General features: G+C 46.1%; 1 protein-coding gene across 1 annotated transcript in view; it reads left to right on the top strand.

Annotated features, from left to right (window-relative positions):
• Positions 1 to 19,888, top strand: part of LOC309558540 (uncharacterized protein) — a 553,938-nt gene that overhangs the window by 81,618 nt on the left and 452,432 nt on the right. The window contains exon 4 of the mRNA XM_082261619.1: positions 4,756 to 4,869. Within this exon, the coding sequence (XP_082117745.1) occupies positions 4,756 to 4,869 (114 nt within the window). The remainder of the gene's footprint in view (positions 1 to 4,755; positions 4,870 to 19,888) is intronic.

The following is a 19,888-nucleotide window of genomic DNA, read 5'->3' on the forward strand; positions in this document are numbered from 1 at the left end:
GGTGCGTTGCGTCACAAACACGTGACTTTCTAAACCTTGTCACGTTTTTTCTGTTGGTTGCCTGTTCAGGCGTTCACTCCTAAGGTCGGGTTCCTCCTTTGCTTGTTACGGCATGCTCCACGAGGGCTCTAGTGCCTCTGGTACTTTCGGGCATCTGTGTCTCAGGGTTGCGAGGCAGCTCCTGGATTGTGCGTTCTCTTACTAAATTTTCCCTGTTGATGTGTTGCATCTTCAGGTGTTTCTTTTGAGCGCAAAGTTTTGCAGGGGTTGTTTTGGATGGTTGGCATGTTTGCTTGGTTGCTCCAATTGTTTTTTTGGTTTCCCCACCCCTCATTGGGGCACTGCTTTGGGACATTCTAATGGTCAAGAATAAAGAAGAAGCTGTGTCCATCAATGAACCTAAAAGAAAACTGGATTGTTGTTACTCACCGCAAAATAACTTTCTCTAAATTCATTGGCGGACACAGCCAGTTTTTCTCTATTTGCGGAGCAGATCTGTGTCTTACTGTTTGCATACGTTTTTTACCTTTTGCCGCTGTAGGTCTGCTGGCACCTGTGGTTCCACTAGCCTGTGCTCTGCTCTTGCTGCTCTGACTTAGCAGCTATCGGTGTTGCCTGCTTCTCCTGATGGTTAATATACTGTCCTTCCTTCCTGATAGTTCCTGTCCAGCCTCCCATGTGTCTCCCTATTTAAATCCTACTCAGACCAGTTTCTGGTTGCTGGAGCAACACTTGTTCCTGAGCCCTTCCGTGTTATTTTTCCTACCTGAATTATTGTGTACTGATCTCTTGTATACTGATCTCTTGTGTACTGACTCAGCTAGTTCTCCTGATTATGTGTGTCTGCTGCCTGCCCTGACCTTGGCTCGTTATCTGGCTCTCCTTTTGCTCCATCCGTGCCTGCACTGTCTCTTTGGGAACTCTCCTCGCTAGCAGGGTGAACCTGGAGGTCATGACCTGGTGACCTGGGGTCAGCACGCAGCCAAAACCACGTGAGGGGGGTCTCTGGCGGAACACTGGCTGGCCCTTAGATTCCACACCCTGGGGGGATCCCATGTCACCTTCTCGCCTGTGGGCTCACATCCGTAGAACCGTGACAACTTGTACTGCTTTGCTACAAAACTGAGCTGCTTATGGCAGAGAGGAAGTTGACTATCAGCTAGGACTGCCCATAGGCGGTGCTGAGTTTTTTTTTCTGCCTAGTTTCCTACGCTTGTAGGTGGCAATATAACCCGACGGTCAAGAATAAAGAAAAAGCTGTGTCCATCAATGAACTCAGAGAAAGGGATTTTATGGTGAGTAACAAAAATCCATTTTTTTCCATAGGAGTTTAACCACTTTACCCCCAGCCACTGTGCTGCTACTGCGGCACAGTGGCTCGTTCCCGTCCAGCGACGTAGACCTACTCCTCGAGTGAGGAGATCCGCCCGCCTGTGTAAACAGAGCGGGCGGATCTCTTAAGTGACAGGGACTGACAGATCGGAGTGTTCAGCATAGCTGAACATCCGATCTGTCCTTCTGTCACTCAGTCACCTCCCCCCCCCACACGTCAGTAAGCACCAGGCATACATTAACCCCTCCCTCTCCAATAAAATTAACCCCTTCACTGCCAGTGTCATTTTTACAGTAACAGTGCATATATATAGCACTGATTACTGCAGTAATGTCACTGGTATCCCCAAAAGTGTCAAAAATGTCAGTCAGGGGTCCGATCTGTCCACCACAATGTCGCAGTCCCACAAAAAAAATTGCAGATCGCCGCCATTACGCGTTAAAAAAAAACCACCAAAAATTACAGAAATCTTTCCCGTAGTTAGTAAACGCAATAACTTTTGCGCAAACCAATCAAAATACGCTTATCGTGATTTTTTTTTACCAAACATAGGTAGCAGAAAACAAATTGGCCAAAAATTTTTAAAAAATTTGATTTTTACATTTTTTGGGGGGAATTTCATATAAAAAAATGTTAAAAATATTGTTATTTTTTCAAAATAAACGCTCTTTTTTTGTTTATAGCGCAAAAAGTAAAAAGCGCACAGGTGATCAAATACCACCAAAAGAAAGCTCTGTTTGGTTTGGGTACAGCGTCGCACGACCGCGCAATTGTCAGTTAAAGTCACACAGCGCCGAATCGCAAAAAGTGGCCTGGACGTAAGACAGCAAAATCCTCCGGTGGTAAAGTGGTTAAAGGGTATGTGAATCCTTAACCTGCACCTCAATTTTACCACTAGCGCAATTTTTTTCACTTTTTTTTTTAGAAACATCTCAATTTTTAGCTATAAAATGACTTAAATCCCCAGAACATTGTTCTGAAAACAGAGACCCTGTAGAATAAAAAGGTGATAGTTGCAATTTTTTAATGTTTTTTTTTATACCAAAATGCCAAATTTTAAAATTGCACAGGCTCATGTTATCGCAAAAACTACGGTACTCAAAAATCTCCCTTGGTTACGCTTTAAAAGCCTTTGCGGTTTATCAGTTTAGAGTTAACCAGAAGCTCTGTCACTAGAGGTATTGCTCTTACTGTGATGCTTATAGTAATACCTCACATGTGTGGTGCTATCATGGTTTACATACATATGTGCACACTGGACTGCGTTTGCATGTGCAGGGGACAACGTGGTTCTCTTTATTTTTTTTTTATACATTTTATTTCAACTTGGTTTTTTACTGGTTGCCGACTACTTACCGCATATTTACTGCGGCAGTGTGGCTCTCCCAGGCAAACCGACTTAGGGCTGCGTCGGTCGCTTGGAGGCAGCTAGGGGGTGAGCGCTCTTCAGCGGGGAAGCCGATGCAGTGAAAAGCCGGCTCCGATTGCCGCCTGACACCCGCGATCGTTTCCCGCTGAGAGAGAAGGACGGTCAGCTGAGTTTTTCTCCCTGGAATGATCATAGAGGCCATGTGATCCTTCTATATAGTCAATCCAAAAGCCACGCCCCCACAGTTAGAAACACACCCCTAGGTACACGTTTTACCTCTTGATCACCCACGCTATTACCCCTTCCCTGCCAGTGTCATTATTACAGTAACAGTGCACATTTTTAGCACTGATTACTGTAGTAATGTCACTGGTCCCCCTAAAAGTGTCAAAAATGTCAGTTAGGGGTCCGATCTGTCTGCCCCAATGTCGCAGTCCCGCAAAAAATCGCAGATCGCCACCATTACTAGTAAAAAATAAACACTAAAAATTACATAAACTTTTCCCGTAGTAAGTAGAAGTGATAACTTTTGCGCAAACCAATCATTGCGATTTTTTTTACCAGAAATATGTGGCAGAAAACAAATTGGCCTAAAATGTTAAAAAAATGTTGATTTTTACATTCTTTTTGGGAATGTCATATAGCAAAATGTAAAAAACATTGTTTTTTTTTTCAGAATTGTCGCTATTTTTTGGTTTATAGCGCAAAAAATAAAAATCGCACAGGTGATCAAATACCACCAAAAGAAAGCTCTATTTGTGGGAAAAAAGAGGACATCAATTTTATTTGGATACAGCGTCGGACGACTGCACAATTGTCCGTTAAAATAAACGCAGTGCCGAATCGCAAAATATGGCCTGGGGGGGAAAATCTTCCGGTCCAGAAGTGCTTAAACTTTCTTATTTCATTGTTTCATTCACTACTGAGAAAATCAAGTAATGGATGTTTCTCGGTTTTCTTCCACTGTCCATACTAAAGTGGCTAGATGTGGTCCCAGGGTCCCGAACAGGAGAGTCCGGGAACCAGTCGGGGGGATCGGGACACTAAACTGCCTGCACAGTAAAGTTAATCAACGGCTATACAGCTGCCAGATCACTTTCACTTCCAGCCAGGAGCTAGATGAGAAAAGTTGATGGCTGCGGTAGCATGTGCCAAATTCGTGGGAAAATTCGTCATCAGGTACGGAAAGTGACGACAGCGACGATTCTGATGTCTCATTCTGGCACATCGCTTCTGGAATTTGGGATGTATATCAAATGATTCTTCAGAATTTCCAATGAAGCGATGTGCCAGAAAGAGACATCAGAATCGTCGCTGTCGTCACTTTCCATACCTGATGACGAATTTTCCCACGAATCGCTATCGCTCAGTTCTTCAAGTAACTCCGTTTCGCTGTCGCTGTTTTCCAGTTCGTCTAAAAGCACAGAAAGAACGCTTTTTGGACGCCATGATTGTTCTCAATTTTCCAGGCACAAAGCACTGGAAAAGCACAGGCAGGGCACTGGAGAAGTCACCAGGTGAAATCCTGTGGTGAAATGGGATGATACAGTGTAATCCGTTAGCATCACAGCTTTCTATCATCTCATTTGGTGTATTTACATTTTTGAAATTGCTGCCGGTTCCACCCCCCCCCTCCCCCTGTGTCGCAACGCTTGCAGGGAAGGGAACCGGAAGACAGGTGCCGGCATCGGCCGAGCACACAGCGGGAGGACGGCGGAGGAGGACAGCAGGGAGGACAGCAGGGAGGATGGCAGGGGAGGACAGCGGGGGATCGCAGGGGAAGGTGAGTTTTAAAATGTAAAACAACAGATTTCCATGCAAAACAATGTACCGATTTTAGTACAGAAATCCTGACATAATCAGACCGCCAGGGAGGTTAAAACAAGTTTAGTGTTATTTTGGATATTGGGTAGTTCACCAGTGAGATTGGTCTTTCATCTCTTCCAAATTCCTCTCTGGTCATCCAAATCATGTGAACCCTATATATATATATATACAGTAGGATGTGTTAAAAAGACACTTGCTTCTCTATAATAATTATTTTATTTTACAGATATAGAAACATCGTCTAATGTGGTCACTGTGCTCTCTATTATTCTGGTTGTGATGACAATAATCGCAGTTGGAATCGGGATTTTTTTGTGGAGGCGAAAATACAGAAAAAAATGTAATACACAACAAAACTCTGCAAATTGCTGTGCTTCAGGTATGAAATGTAACTCAATGTATACTTTGTCCTAACTGAATGTTTATTTTGCCAAAAGCACATTATACTCTGTATTGTATATTCCATTTTGAGCCACTCACTTATTAAATGGAAAGTTGTCAATAGTCAGGATTCATGTGACCACTCACTGATAATGAGTTTCCAGCTTAACCAGTTCTGGACCGGAAGATTTTCCCCCTTCCTGACCAGGCCCTATTTTGCGATTCGGCACTGCGTTACTTTAACGGACAATGTGCGACGCTGTACCCAAATAAAATCGACGTCCTTTTTTCCCCCACAAATAGAGCTTTCTTTTGATGGTATTTGATCCCCTCTGCGATTTTTATTTTTTGTGCTCTAAAAAAAAAAAAAAAAAAAAGCGACAATTTTGAAAAAAAAAAAAAAAAAAAAAACAATATATTTCACATTCTGCTATATAACATTCCCAAGAAAAAAATAAAGATAATTTTTTTTTTTTAACATTTTATGCCAATTTGTTTTCTGCTACATGTTTTTGGTACAATAAGCGTATTTTGATTGGTTTGCGCAAAAGTTATTGCATCTACTAACTACGAGAAAGATTTATGTCATTTTTATTGTTTTTTTTTACTAGTAATGGTGCGATCTGCGATTTTTAGCGGGACTGCGACATTGCAGCGGACAGATTGGTCCCCTAACTGACATTTTTGACACTTTTTTGGGGGGGGGACCAGTGACATTACTACAGTAATAAGTGCTAAAAATATGCACTGTTACTGTAATAATGACATTGGCAGGGAAGGGGTTAACCCTGTGGGTGATCAAGGGGTTAAATGTGAACCTAGGGGAGTGATTCTAACTGTATGGGGGTTGGGCTTTTGAAATGATCACAGAGACCTGTGATCCTATATAGCAGGATCACAGGGTCTCTGTGATCATTGCAGAGAGAAGGACGGTCAGCTGTGTTTATATCAGCTGACCGTTCTTCTATCTCAGCAGGGAGCGATCGTGGGTGCCAGGCAGCAATTGGAGCCGCCTGACACATGCGCTAGCTTCCCTGCTGACGATCGGGGGTGGGAGCGTGCCGCTGGCGGCTCGCGCTCACCTCCTAGCTCCTTCCAGGCAAATGACGTACCGATAAGTGGTTTTGCCTGGGAGAGCCACACTGCTGCCGTATATATACAGTATACGGTCGGCAAGTGGTTAAAGTGTTACTAAACGCACAAAAGTAAAATCAGTGTGTATATGCAGTATAGAATGCTTGTGGCATACTCACTGTGGAACCTAAGGGGTTAATCCTCTGCATTGTGTAAAAAGGCTGTTTGATCCTGTATTCTCTGATCCTTCCCTTCTTCCACAGTCCTCAATCTATCTCCTGACAGAACAGAGCCTTTGGGGCATTCTGCACATGCTCAGTTTGCTGTGTATTGCTAGAGTTTTTTTTTTTTTTTCTTGGGACGGTGCATGTGCTCAGCACAGGGCCAATCAGCACTGTCCAGACAGAGGGTCAGGGGTCCTGCAGCCTGATTGGACAGTCAGAACAGAATGAAAACTTCTCCTACAAGCTTTAACAGACACTGATAAAAGTCACAAGACTGCACTAACTGCTGATGAGAAAAGGCATTTAGCAGTTTATATTTACTAAAACGATTACATTTCCATGTCCTGTGTACTGCGGGAGACCAGATATAGTGACTGCAGGGTCCTATTACCATTTTAATGTTAGGAAGTGTTAATGTATTGTGAGGGGTTAGCTCGGTAGTGGGGAGAGGGTGACCCCTTGGGGGGGGGTTCGTTACACAGAGAGACAGCCGAGGAGTCGTGGAAAACAGTCTATGGTTTATTCTTGCAATTTTCTTCAAACAAGTGCAAGCATCAAAAACAGCATAATTCAAAACACAAAATAAATCCTGGCCACTGTGGGCGTCTACCTTCACACACAGGAACCTACCTAGGGAGTCTGTCCCAACCTACTGCTGGGCAGACACTGCTGGTCATACAGCAGACAACCAATAGTCAATTTTTATTTTCACACAGAAAAAGTCCATCACCTCACCTTCAGAAGTCTTTCGTCTGACTGCTCTCCTCAGCTCACACAGCCTCAGGAGGCAGCAATCAGGAGTCATCCTCTGGATAAATTATAGAGGCCTTAATTGTCTCATCCTGAATAGCTGAAGCCTTTTCAACGTCCTTACACCTTTCTGGCTATCTCTGCAGCCGACACCCTATAGTAATTGGTGAATTTTCTAAACAAGGTGGAAATGTATCTCCTGTCTGTGACAACACCCACAGATTTACCTGACTTCCTGTCACAGTATCTTATAGGTGGGCAGCTTAGGCTCCTTTCACACAGGCGATCTGAACAGGTCCGCCAGTCAGTTCTTCAGGTGTACCTGATTAGAGGTCCATGCATCCCTATGGACAGGTGAGTGCACACCCGCCTACCTCCAGGTCTGATCAGGTATGCTAAAAAAAAAAAAAACACAGAAGGGGATCCATCCTCTACTGTTTAGGCGGAGTGGTTCGGAGGGTAATCAGGTGTAAATGGACAGTGAAGTCCATCTACTCCCGGCTGCCCAGAGAGCAAGTGGGCTCTGTCCGTGTCTGTTCTGCAGATACTGAGCGGACACGGATGTGACATCCACACACTCTGCTCCGATCACCAGGGGATCTCTGAGCAGATCCCCTACTGATCATAACGGAATCCACCCTATCCTAAAGGGGCCTTATTGTATATTATGTGGAATTAAAGACCTACCTCTGCCGAGAGCCTAAACCGTTTCAAGAGAGCAAAAAGGCATATTTCAGCTTCTTGAGAATTATAGAATACTGATGGATATCAGAAGTGATTTTTGCAACTATAGAATATTTTAGACTGAATGGATAGCAAAGATTGGGGGATGGTATGGGGCAGAGTGAACCAGGTGATGGCCAAGGCTGCTTAAAATAAAATTAATAAATAAATTGGCCCTGGTGTGTAAAGTCATCTTGTGCGTCCTTACAGAATTGTTTGATTATCCATATATTAGTTATAATGTGATAGTTTCAGGAATGTTTGTATTTGAAACCATAAGAGCTGAAATTTCCATGTAGCTGAACAAATAACTGAGCGCATTTGTAATCAATAAATTTGCAGTTTTCACAGTAATGGACATTGAAGGTCCTACCAAGCTGATTGCTGGAGAAGAAACATCTCTATACAGTAGAGCCACCAATTGCCCAGAGAACACGAGTGTGACTTGGCTAGAGAAGAGAGGAGGACAAGTCTATGAGATCCCAGAGTCCCATGGAGGAGATAAGGAGGAAGAGGAGAGACTGATGGGCACACAGTATGGGGTCAAATCATGCAGAGACGGACCAAACTACACATCTTCACTGAAGTTCAGACCCAGTGTGACCAATCACAAAGATGTGACCTTCATCTGTAGATATAGCTGTGGGAAAGAGAAGGAAGAGAAAACATTTCACTGCAGAGCAATTTATGGTGAGGAATGTCTATTATTCCATCCATGGTTTACGTTCACTGTTGTGTATTTATTAGTGATTGTGTTAAACCAGAAAAATACTTTCCAACCACCAATATTCACAGCTCATACCCTGTTATTTTTGATGGGGTCATGTCAAGAAAAACAAAATACATTATCATGGTATTTTTATCTAAGGTAAATGTACCAAAGTACATTATGGGGTCTATTTATAAATGTTTTCACACATGAGTCTCAACTTGCCCCGGGATTTACACATTTTACCAACTGAATCCAATTAGAAACATGTGTGACTCCGGTGTGAAAGAAATTTATATAACCACATGCGGACCACCTGCCCTCAGTGTACTGCGGCTGATGTAGGCAAAGAGACATACCCATACATTGCTGACTTCTTCCGGGGTTAGGGCACATGCATGTTTGCCCGCACGCCCAGCTCCCTCTGTGATTGTACATAGCGGGAGCCTGTCACCAAGTCAGCAATGTATGGCCTGTCAGAAAGTCCCAGCCAATGATTCATGGCTGGAACCTGCTGATCGGCTTTGTGCACTCACAGCCCAGAGCTCTGTGTTGGTAAACAACACAGAGCTCTGTACAGAGGGAGCGATCTGTCAATTTCTCATCCCTGAGTAAGAGCAGCATACTGTACACACATTACACATAGTTAGGCAGATATTTATCCCCTTTATCACCCTAAAGGTTAACCCATTCCCAGCCAGCATCATTAGTACAGTGACAGTGTATATTATTATCACTGATCACTGTATTAGTTACACTAATGATGTCAGTGGCAGTTAGTCAGTATCCCCCCCTCCCACGTCAGTTAGTGTAAGATTGTCTGCCGCACTATCGCAGTCCCAATATAAGTTATTGATGATCACCTCCATTACTGGTTTAAAAAAAGAAATTCCATTTTATATACCATAGTTTGTAGACGTTATAATTTTCACGCAAACCAATCAATATACTCTTATTGGTAAGTTTTTAATTAAAATATGTAGCAGAATACCTTGTGGCCAATATTTATGAAGCAATTCAATTTTTAACATTTTTTTATTGCATTCAGTATGTTTTTTTTTTTTTTTTTAGCAGAAAGTAAATAAAATATATAAAAATATTTTTTTCAAAATTTTCTGTCTTTTTTCGTTTATATTGCAAATAATAAAAAACCCAGTGGTGATCAAATACCACCAAAAGAAAACTCTATTTGTGTGAAAAAAATTATCGTTGCAGCATGTTTCCAATGCTGAAAACTAAACGCAAATCAATTCAAATTTTCGCCAGTTGATGATAACTATGACCAAAGTCAATTGCAATTTTCGTTATCGAAAAAAAATGGAATGAAAAAGTGAGGGAGGGTCTTTTGGTTTTATTTATGAAGACGTTATATAAAGGCTAGATCTGTAGTTTGTTCAAACCTTATTATCAGAAATAATAACATTTTGTTTGATTTTTACCCCAGGTGTATATAATGAGTTTGGCAATTCTAGAGAAATGCCTAAACAATGCATTACAATTTACCAAAACCCATTAGATTTAAGTCGACCAAAATGTAGGAGATTTTAGTTGACTAAAATATGACTAAAATTAAAACAATTCAGATGACTAAAATACAACTAAAACTAATTGAGCACCCTCCTAGGTATGTAAAGTGAGTATAGTTTTTGGCTCTGTCTGCCTATCAGAGGAGCAGCGGGTAAATTCTTTTTTGCTTTCTGCTTAACAGGGAGCAGAATCTGTTAGTTAGGTCTGCTCAATTTTCTCAGTGTGGGATTCATCTGGTCTGGGGAGTGTCCCCACTGATCCAATGGGGAGGCACATTGGACAGTGGAGGAAACCTGGCCAATGAGTACCCAGGCTTTGATACAGCCCCAGTGATTGGCACAGACTGCTGTCTCGGGGCATAATAGTATAAAAGTCAGGAGCACATGTGTCTTTGGCTGGTGAGCAGAGTCCTGGAAGGAGGGTGGCGGCTGCCTCCTCTTCTGCAGTGGTTGGTGTATGGTCACAGGCAGTCGGCCTGGTGAGCCAGAAGTGAGGAGATGAACCCAGATGTCCAGGAGAGCTGACTGAAGGAGTTGAGGCACTGGAGAACCTGAAAAGCAGTATTGTGAGTACAGGAAATCTTATCTAAGGGCCTGACCAGGGAGGGGGGCCACTCCGGAGTAGAGTAGTCAGAGGACGTGTCAGCTGGTGGATATAAAGGGGGTGCTAGGCGTGTACCCTGAAGATAAGTGTTCAAGAACGTTACCTCAGATTCATCTAGTGAATACAAGTATATATCCCCTGCGCTCAAAAGATGCATGTAGGCCAGAGAGGCATTGGCTGTATCGTAAGCATCAACAGGTCTTGCTGCCCTCTCAGGATGATGGGTATCCACATAAACTGAAAGCAAAAAACAAGAGAAGGGTGCACCGATAAGATATTTATTAAAAAATAATAAAAACAACATATAATCTACTCACAAGAGTAGGCTATATACAAGTGATACACAGAAAGTCCCTTCAGCTGTCCAGAGACCACAGAACCGTGATGCTTAATAGTGAGAGGGAAGCCTGGAGGTGTCCATACAGCTAACGAGTTTCAAGGGTTCTCCCCCGAGGGCTCTGAGGAAGAGGGTTCTCCCTCGAAACACATTAGCCATATGGACACCTTCAAGCTTCCCTGTCACTATTTTTTTTTTTAATAATATTTTTTATTGAAAATTCAACAAAGTACACGGATAATAATGCACAACATTGGAGAACAACAAGGCGAGTAGCAAAAAGATAGCATACAATAGTGCCCAAACAAGATAAGTAGAAGGAGAGGGGAGGGAGGGAAGGGTGGGGAGGGGGAGGGAGGGAGCTGTTCCACAACAAGGAGAGTGTACACTCATCATACAACAACTGAATCAACAGTAAATCAAGATCAACAAACTAGACTACTGAACCACCTTACTCATCAGTGAGTACAAAAGTAAGCAGTGAAGTGGGTAAATACCACCGAGAACTAGAGGTACATTTGGCATTTATGCAGAAGAGAGAGAGACGGGAGGCGGAAGGGGACGGTACCACTCCCTAACGTGACACCCATTGGGAACATATTCGCCACAGGGAGGAGCACCATCCCACATCCGAACACCCGTGTATACAGTAAAGAAGAAGAAGAGAAAAGGACCTTCTTAAACCTGACTAGGAGTATATTTCCAGTGTTTCCAGGCATCGTCAAACTTGGAGAGGGTAAGAGCGTTGACTGCCAACGCTCGTTCACATAGGTAGTTCTTGTTAACTAGTTTAATCAGGTCAGTGAAGCCCGGGATAACCAGGGATCTCCAATTTCTGAGTAGAAGTGTCCTGGAAGCCAGCAAGATGTGCGTTACCATGCCACGAAAACACTTAGGATAGTCCTCGATACCAATATTTAGCAGGGCCATAGCTTTCCTGGGAGGGTTAAGGATGCCCGTACACTCCGCTATGCAACCAAATATTCTAGACCAGTAGCTCTTAAGTGAGGGGCACTCCCAAAGTACGTGAGCCAACGTGCCCCTACTACCGCACTCTCGCCAGCACTGGTCAGAGACCCCTGGAAAGATCTTTGAGAGTCTAACGGGGTTGTAGTACCACCTATTAGCAATCTTAAGCGTCTGTTCCCAGTGCGAAGTACAGCGAGAGTATCTGTATGGTGCCAGGAAGGCCCGTGACCACTGCTCGTGGGTGAACGTGCAAACCAGGTCTTTCTCCCAGCGAAGCATAGAAGACGTCTTGGGGGGACGGAGCCCCCCCAAAAGGCATTCGTAGAACAGTGAGATACCCTTTCCCCGCTTGACTACATTGAGCAGGTAGTCCCATACCTTTTGGGGAAGTAGTTTCGTCGTCATAGGGTGCTTGGACAGGAAACTATGTATCCTGAGAATCGTGAATGAGCAGGTGTCGGGAATCTGGTGGGTCCTCATCAAGAAAGTCGGGGAGTGGAGGGAATCCGAGTGGAAAAAATGAGATAACGTTGTCATTCCCTTCAATCTCAATTGCGTCAAGTCGAGGGAGGGTAGATGGGCCCTCAAGATGTCCAACGGCAGGGAAGTCGATGCACAGGGAACAAGTTCCGCCCCTTCCTTCTGAGACGCTCCCAGCCTACGCCATGCCAGAAGGGAGGCCCGCATAGGAGGGGAGAGTCCAGGCAAGCTCCAGGGAATCCAGAGGTCGCCCAGAAGAAGGAGGCGGAGGTCCCGAGTCGGGGACAAATGTCTCTCAATCTGCGTCCATGGGAAGTCAGTGGCACCATGAAACCAGGGCCTGAGCTGGTCCAGTCTAGTCGACCAGTAATAGAGAGAGATGTCGGGCAGCTTCGCTCCACCCAGACACTTAGGTTGCGTCAGGACAGAAGCGGCTACCCGAGCACTCTTGCCGCACCAGATAAATTGGCGCATAGCTCTAGTTAAAGCATCTAAGCACGTCTTAGGAAAAATCAGGGGGACCGCTCTGAAGATGTACAGGATTTGGGGAAGTATTGACATTTTGTACGCTGCCATCCTGCCACTCCAAGACATTTCAACCTTGGCAATGGAGGCCATCTCTTTGGCAGTCTTCTTAAGGAGAGCATCAACATTCGCCGAAAGGAGTGACGCTATGCGGGGGGTAATGTTGATGCCCAAATATGGAACGTGTGCGTCCGTCCAGGGATATGGGAAAGAGGACCGGAGGTGAGCGAGCGTACGGTCGTCTATACCTAGGTTAAGCGCCAGGGACTTGGTCGTGTTAACTTTGTGGTAGGAGACCGCCCCATAGTCAACTAAGATGTGGTGTACTGCTGGGAGGGATTGTAAAGGGTTGGTGAGGATAACTACAATGTCGTCCGCAAAGAGACTCACCGTGTGGGTCACGTCACCAACTTGGTAGCCCATCACCCCACTATGCGACCTAATGGCCTCCGCCAGGGGTTCAATCATCAAATTGAAGATTGAGGGGGAGAGGGGACACCCCTGGCGGGTACCATTCGAGATAGTGAATGGAACGGAGGTCGTGCCCGAAGTGAGAACCTGAGCAGAGGGACAGGAGTACAATGCGAGGATCGATGAAAGAGACGGGCCAGAGAAGCCAAACCTCTCTAGCGTCAGCCTCATGAATAACCAATTAACTCTATCGAACGCCTTCTCCGCATCCAAGGTGAGGAGCAGAGAAGGCGTTCGCGAGGCTTCGGCCAAGTGGACAAGGTTAATGATTCTCCTGGTGGCGTCAGCTGTCTGGCGACCAGGCATGAAGCCCATCTGGTCCTGGTTAATGAGGTGGGGGAGAATAGGTTGAAGGCGGGCCGCTAAAATCCTAGCATAAATTTTAACATCACTATTAAGGAGGGATATGGGCCGATAGTTGGCGGGCAAACTAGGGTCCTTACCCGGCTTAGGGATGGTGGTTATGTACGCTGATAACATGTCAGGGGGGAACCGTGCCGTCGACGCTGCCTTATTAAAAACATCCGCAAGGGTAGGGCTAAGAAGGGAGGCAAAAAGTTTATAATAGTCGTTACATAGACCATCAGGTCCAGGGGACTTCCCGGAGGGGAGCGTTCTAATGGCCTTGGAGATGTCCTCTGACGTAAAGGGGGAGGCTAGGGAAGACACGTGGGATTCGGACAGAACCGGCAGACGCAGCTTGTCCAAGAATGCTCGAACAAGCTCCGGTGTGGGGTGCAGTGTGCTGGGGTCTTGGGCTAGGTTATAAAGGGAGCCGTAGAAATCTGCAAACTCGTTAGCAATATCTCTAGGGTGTGACAGTCTTGCGCCAGTAGTCTTGTGGGAGAGGTAAGAGATGCGGGAGTTAACTCTACGTTGCTTAATGCGAAGGGCCAGGGCCTTACCAGCTCTATTTGCGTGAGCATAGAACTTGAGCTTGAGAGTTTTGAGGTGACGGTCATACCGGAACATTAGATGGGACTTCAGGGATTCCCGCTTCTGCATCAGTTGCAGGAATACAGTCTGGGTGGGAGAGGTCTTGTGCTTGGCCTCCAGGACCTTGATGTCAGCGAGAAGGGTAGTCAGCGTTTTGTTATAAGTTTTCCTCATCCGTGCAGACTGCTGGATGCAGACACCGCGAATAAACGCTTTGTGTGCACCCCACAGAATCCAAGGATCCGAAACAGAAGGGGTATTAATGTCAAAGTAGGAGGATAATTGGTCCCTGATGAATTTACCCGAGGAGGGATCCTGCAATACCCTAACATCACATCTCCATATCGATGTCCGTTCCCTGGGTCCAGACTCCTCCAACACCATTTCAACCGCCGCGTGATCAGACCAGGTGATGTTCCGAATGGTGGAGGAGGAGACCTTACCCAGCAAAGGGAGATCCGTCAAGAACATGTCAATTCGCGAGTACGAACCATGTCTATGAGAGTAGAAGGAGTAATCCCTTTCGGAGCCATGGAGGCACCGCCAAACATCATACAACTGTTCCCCCAACAGAAGGGAGTTGAGGGAGAGTTGTCGGCCGCGGGCGGGCGCCAAAGCGTCAAGCCCAGGGTCGACAACCATGTTCAAATCCCCACACACAACCAAATTACCATACAAATCAGAGGCGACCTTTCTCAGAAGCCTGTGGAGAAAGCGCTTTTGGTGGCTATTAGGAGCGTACACCGCCACAAGAGTCAGGGGAGTCGAGTTGAAGTCCCCTTGAAGAATGAGAAACCGTCCTTCAGGGTCTGGGATATGCGAGTGGAGCCGGAATGCCACAGTGTCTCTTATGGCAATTATCACCCCCTTCTTCTTTTCAGGAGCATTAGCGAAAAATAGAGCGGGAAAGTTCCTGTGGGAGAAGTTCGGATGATTACCAGATTTAAAGTGGGTCTCTTGGATGGAGACCACATCCGCTTTGCTATTGCACAATTCAGTCCACAAGGAGAACCTCTTGGCCGGGTGGTTGAGGCCATTTACATTCAAGGATAGGAACTTGATGGTCATGGTGGATATCTAAAGAAGTCCAGAGGCTGCAGGAATCTGATGTCAGTAGACAGGGGTGTATCGAGCAGGAGATCAGTAGCACACACAAGCCGGAACAAGGGGTGAGTCCTGGAACAGCGGAGCAGGGAGGGAATCAAGGTACAGGGTGCGCCAAGCGCAGAGCAAAACATAAGAAATAGTCCAAGGGCAGGCAATGCCTGCAACAGTAAAACAGGGGCCATGTAGGTCAGAGACTCTAACTAGGCCAGGGACACAGGTGGAAGTAGCGGGGCGTCTTTCCCAGCCCCAGGGGGAAAGCTCCTAGAATTGGCTCTCTTGCGTGAGAAGACTTGCCAGTCTCCAGAAGGTCCTGAGGCGGACAGGGGAGTCTCAGGAGGAGCATTGCGGTCTACAAGAATTCCCCATTTGGTCAGTAGAGACATACCCTCTTCCAAGGAGGAGATGGTCACCGTAGAATTCTGATAAGTGATGGTGAGCAGGGCAGGATGCTTCCACTTGTGGGGAATACGATGGTTGCGCAGGGCCTTGGTGACAGTGGCCAGGTTTCTACGCTTTTGCAGCGTGTGCCTAGAGAGGTCCGGTAGGACATGAACGTTGGGGTGGTCGCCAGGCATAACTTGAAGTTGGCGGGCAGCTTGGAGGATCCTGTCTTTCACCTGAAAGAAGTGCACCCAAAGGAGGACATCCCTGGGCAGTTCAGGGGCTATGAATCCCGGCTTAGGGATCCTGTGGATGCGATCTATCTCTAAGTCAGAGGCTGAAAGTGAAGGGATCAAGGCAGAGAAAAGATCAGTGGCCACTTGCCTGAGGTGTTGGGGCTGAACCGTCTCTGGGATCCCTCTCAGCTTCAGATTGTTCCGACGGGATCGGTCTTCGAGGTCCGCCACTTTATCTCTCAGCCACGCAATGTCCTCTGCGTGCCCATTGTGAGCAGCCACCATGGTGTTGAGAGAGAGGGAGCATTTTTCCATAGATGTTTCAACACTCTCTACCCTGGACTCCAGATGCCTCACCTCCTTCTTGGTCTGAGTGAGGTCTTGGTAAAGATCTGAGTGTAGGGAGGACCACAGGGAATGCATCATGTCTTTTAAGAGAGAGGCAGACACTGGCTGGTCTCCGGAGGGGAAAGCAGCAAAGGGATCCTTTGGCGTCTGTACAGGGGCTTCCCCAGGCCGTGGAGAAGCCGCCGTGAGATCCATCCCACAGGCCTGATCAGGGTCCGGCGGCGGAGAATTCCATCTGGGCTTTTGTTTTGCCGGGCTCCTTGCCGAGGGTGAGGGAGGAGTGGAGGATCCGGACGAGTTTCCACTGTCCGGGTTCGCTACCTGCCGCACAGGCTGGCCGTGATGCTCCCTCACGCTGGAACGGTGGGATGCTTGGTGTTGCGGCCTACCCGCGCCATGCTGGCGGAGACCCACGGCGGAGGAGATAAGAAAACCGTCCAGCCGATTCGCCTGCGATGAGCCCTTCTTCCCCTTCATCCTTCCCGGGGGCTATAGAAGCGTCGGAGAGGTAAGTTCACCCGCTTTGTGGGCTGTAGTGGGCTGAAGTCCCGGATGGCCGAGCGGAGCTGCTGGTCTAAGCGTCCATCTTACAGCGCCGCAGGCCACGCCCCTCCCCCTGTCACTATTAAGCATCACAGTTCCATTGTCTCTAGACAGCTAAAGGGACTCTCTATATATCGCTTGTATATAGCGTACTCTTGTGAGTAGATTATATGTTGTTTTTATTAGATTCATCTAGTGGCAGGATGAAGCTGCAGCCTTCTTAGATAGAAGTCCTCAGTCTTGTGAATAGTTTGTTTTGGAGCATTCCACTCATCCCTTCTCCCATCCCCATATTAAATAAAACAACAACCCCTAAACTGTTCATTGACTGAACCAGAAAGTAAAGTGTTAAGATTCTGCATGCAGTTGCTATCGGTAACCCAGGAGGACCTGAAGGGTGAGAAATCCAGCAGCCCTCCAGGGGGCAGTGGTACACTAAAATGGCATTTTAGTCAAAAGACTATGACTAAAATTAAATCGATTTTGACGCAAAAATTAACACTGGCTGCCTGTAATCCACATCAAATGCAAAACCTCACAGACTATTGGTTAAATCACTTCTTTTTCATTTTCACAGAGAACAAAATCTTTCTTAACCACTTCCTGCCCGTCATATAGCAAAATGACAGGCGGAAAGTGGTTGCTCTATCCTGAGCGGCGATCGGTGGTGTATCACTCTGACTCACCGTATCTCCTATCTCGGTAAAGAGCCTAATGATGTAGCCTCTTTACCATATGACCAGCTGTGTCCAATCACAACTGCTCACATAGCAAATAGGAAGTGCCGTTGATCGGCTTTCCTCAGTTCATGCCTGACAGGCGCGAGTAGAGGAGAGCCGATTGGCGGCTCTCCTGACAGGGGGTCTGTGCTGGTAATCAGAGCATTGATTACCAGTGCAGACCCTTGGGGGATGCCACTAGAGCCATCAGGGATTGCCCACCCATGGCCACCAGGGATGCCCACCCATGGCCCCCAGGGATGCCAATCAGGGCTCAGGGACCCTTTCAGTGCCCTCCTCATCAGTGCTGCCCATCATTGCCATCTATCAGTGCCACCCACCAGTGCCCATCATTGCCATTTATCAGTGCCGCCCACCAGTGCCCATTATTGCCCATCAGTGCCACCTATCAGTGCCCATCAGTGCAGCCTATCAGTGTCTATCAGTGCCCATCAGTGCCGCCTATTGGTTCCCACCAATGCTGCATATCAGTGCTACATATCAGTGCTGCCTATCAGTGCTGCATATTAGTGCCTCATCATCAGTGCCATCCCATCAGTGCCTCCTCATCAGTGCCTGTCAGTGCGGCCTCATCAGTGCTTATCAGTGCAGGAAAAAACGTATCTATTTACAAAATTTTATAACATAAACATAACAATTTTTTCTTCTTCAAACTTTTCAAACTTTTTTTATTTGTGTAGCAAAAAAGAAAACACCTTGCGGTGACCAAATGCCATCAAAAGAAAGCTCTATTTCTGGGGAAACAATTACACAAATTTGGTTTAGGTACAGTGTTGCATGACCGCGCAATTGTCATTCAAAATGCAACAGTGCTAAGAGCTGAAAATTGGCCTGGGCAGATAGGGGGTGAAAGTGCCCGGTATTGAAGTGGTTAAACAACTGTTAAAAATTTTATTTTTTTTTAAACATGCAAAACTCCTCTCACAAGACAACTATTAATTATCTAAGGTATGGACAGTATATACAGTGTATATCCATGTGTGTGTGTTAGATGGCAAACAGCATCAGAAGGTAAAGATGGTCATCTATGATGATCATAGGAAATATGATTATTATTATTATATAAATAGGCCTCTATATGATTTATTTTAACAGAATGAAATCAAAGTGTATAGGTAATGGTATCTTACATTCTTCATGTCAAAAATATTTCACTCATTATGTTTGTCGTATTTTTTCAGCTAAGCCTCAGCTGGTACAGCCGGTATCAAGAAGTTTAATTGTCTCTGAGAAGTTGAAATATTTGGTCACTTTGGAGAAATTTTACCCCAGAGATATCACAATCAGATGGACACATGGAGTGGGGGAGCCACAACAAGCCTTACCATCCACAGAGACATTCACAGATATTCCTGATGGGACTTATAGTGTCTGCAGTGAGGTCACAATTCCTGAGGAGCTCCTGAAGGATCCAGAATCCAGAGTACGAGTGAGCTGGGAACATGAATCTCTGGACACACCGGGGTATAAGGATCTATCCATCAGAGACTCAGGTGAGTTACACTTGAGAACACAGGTAGTGTACATAAATACATATAGACCTGCCAGCTAGAATCCATATGAAAAGCACAGGTGCTACAAAATAGTGGCCTTTCTGTATAGTCAATGGATAATAATATTGAACAGCAAACAATCTACTATGCTGCAGGTTGCGCAGCTCTAATGTGTATGGGCATCTTAAAGCAGAACTCCACCAAAAAGGGGAAGTTCCACTTTAAGGCCCCCCCCCTCCTCTTTGACATTTGGCATTCCCCTTCCACTTCCACTCGGACTGCCTAGGTGATCTGAGTGGACGTTCTCCTTCCCCCCTCCCATCCTGCAGTCTTCCGGGAGATGTCACAGGTTCCAGAAGACTGCTGCACCATTGAGAATGCGCTGCTCGACTTGTGCAAGCTGTGACAGCCAGGTACCCACAGTTAAAGTCATTGTAAAGTCTTGTTTTTTTAAAACAAAAAATAACAAACATGTTATACTTACCTCCTCTTTGCAGTTGGTTTTACAAAGAGCCCGGATCCTCCTCTTCTTGTGTCCCTTGTTGCTCCTCCTGGCCCCTCCTTCCTGTTGAGTGCCCCCACAGCAATCAGCTTGCTATGGGGGCCCCCCAGCCGAGCTGCAGCTCTGTGTATCCATTCAGACACGGAGCTGACATTCTGCCCCCCTCTCTCCTGATTGGCTAACTGCCTTTGATTGACAGCTGCAGGAGCCAATGGCGCCGCAGCTGTGTCTCAGCCAATCAGGAGGGAGAGTCCCAGATGGTCGAGGGACTCATGGACATCGCTGGACAGAGATGGGGCT

This window comes from Pelophylax lessonae, assembly GCF_965119305.1.
Source record: "Pelophylax lessonae genome assembly, chromosome: 6".
Classification (NCBI taxonomy): domain Eukaryota; kingdom Metazoa; phylum Chordata; class Amphibia; order Anura; family Ranidae; genus Pelophylax; species Pelophylax lessonae.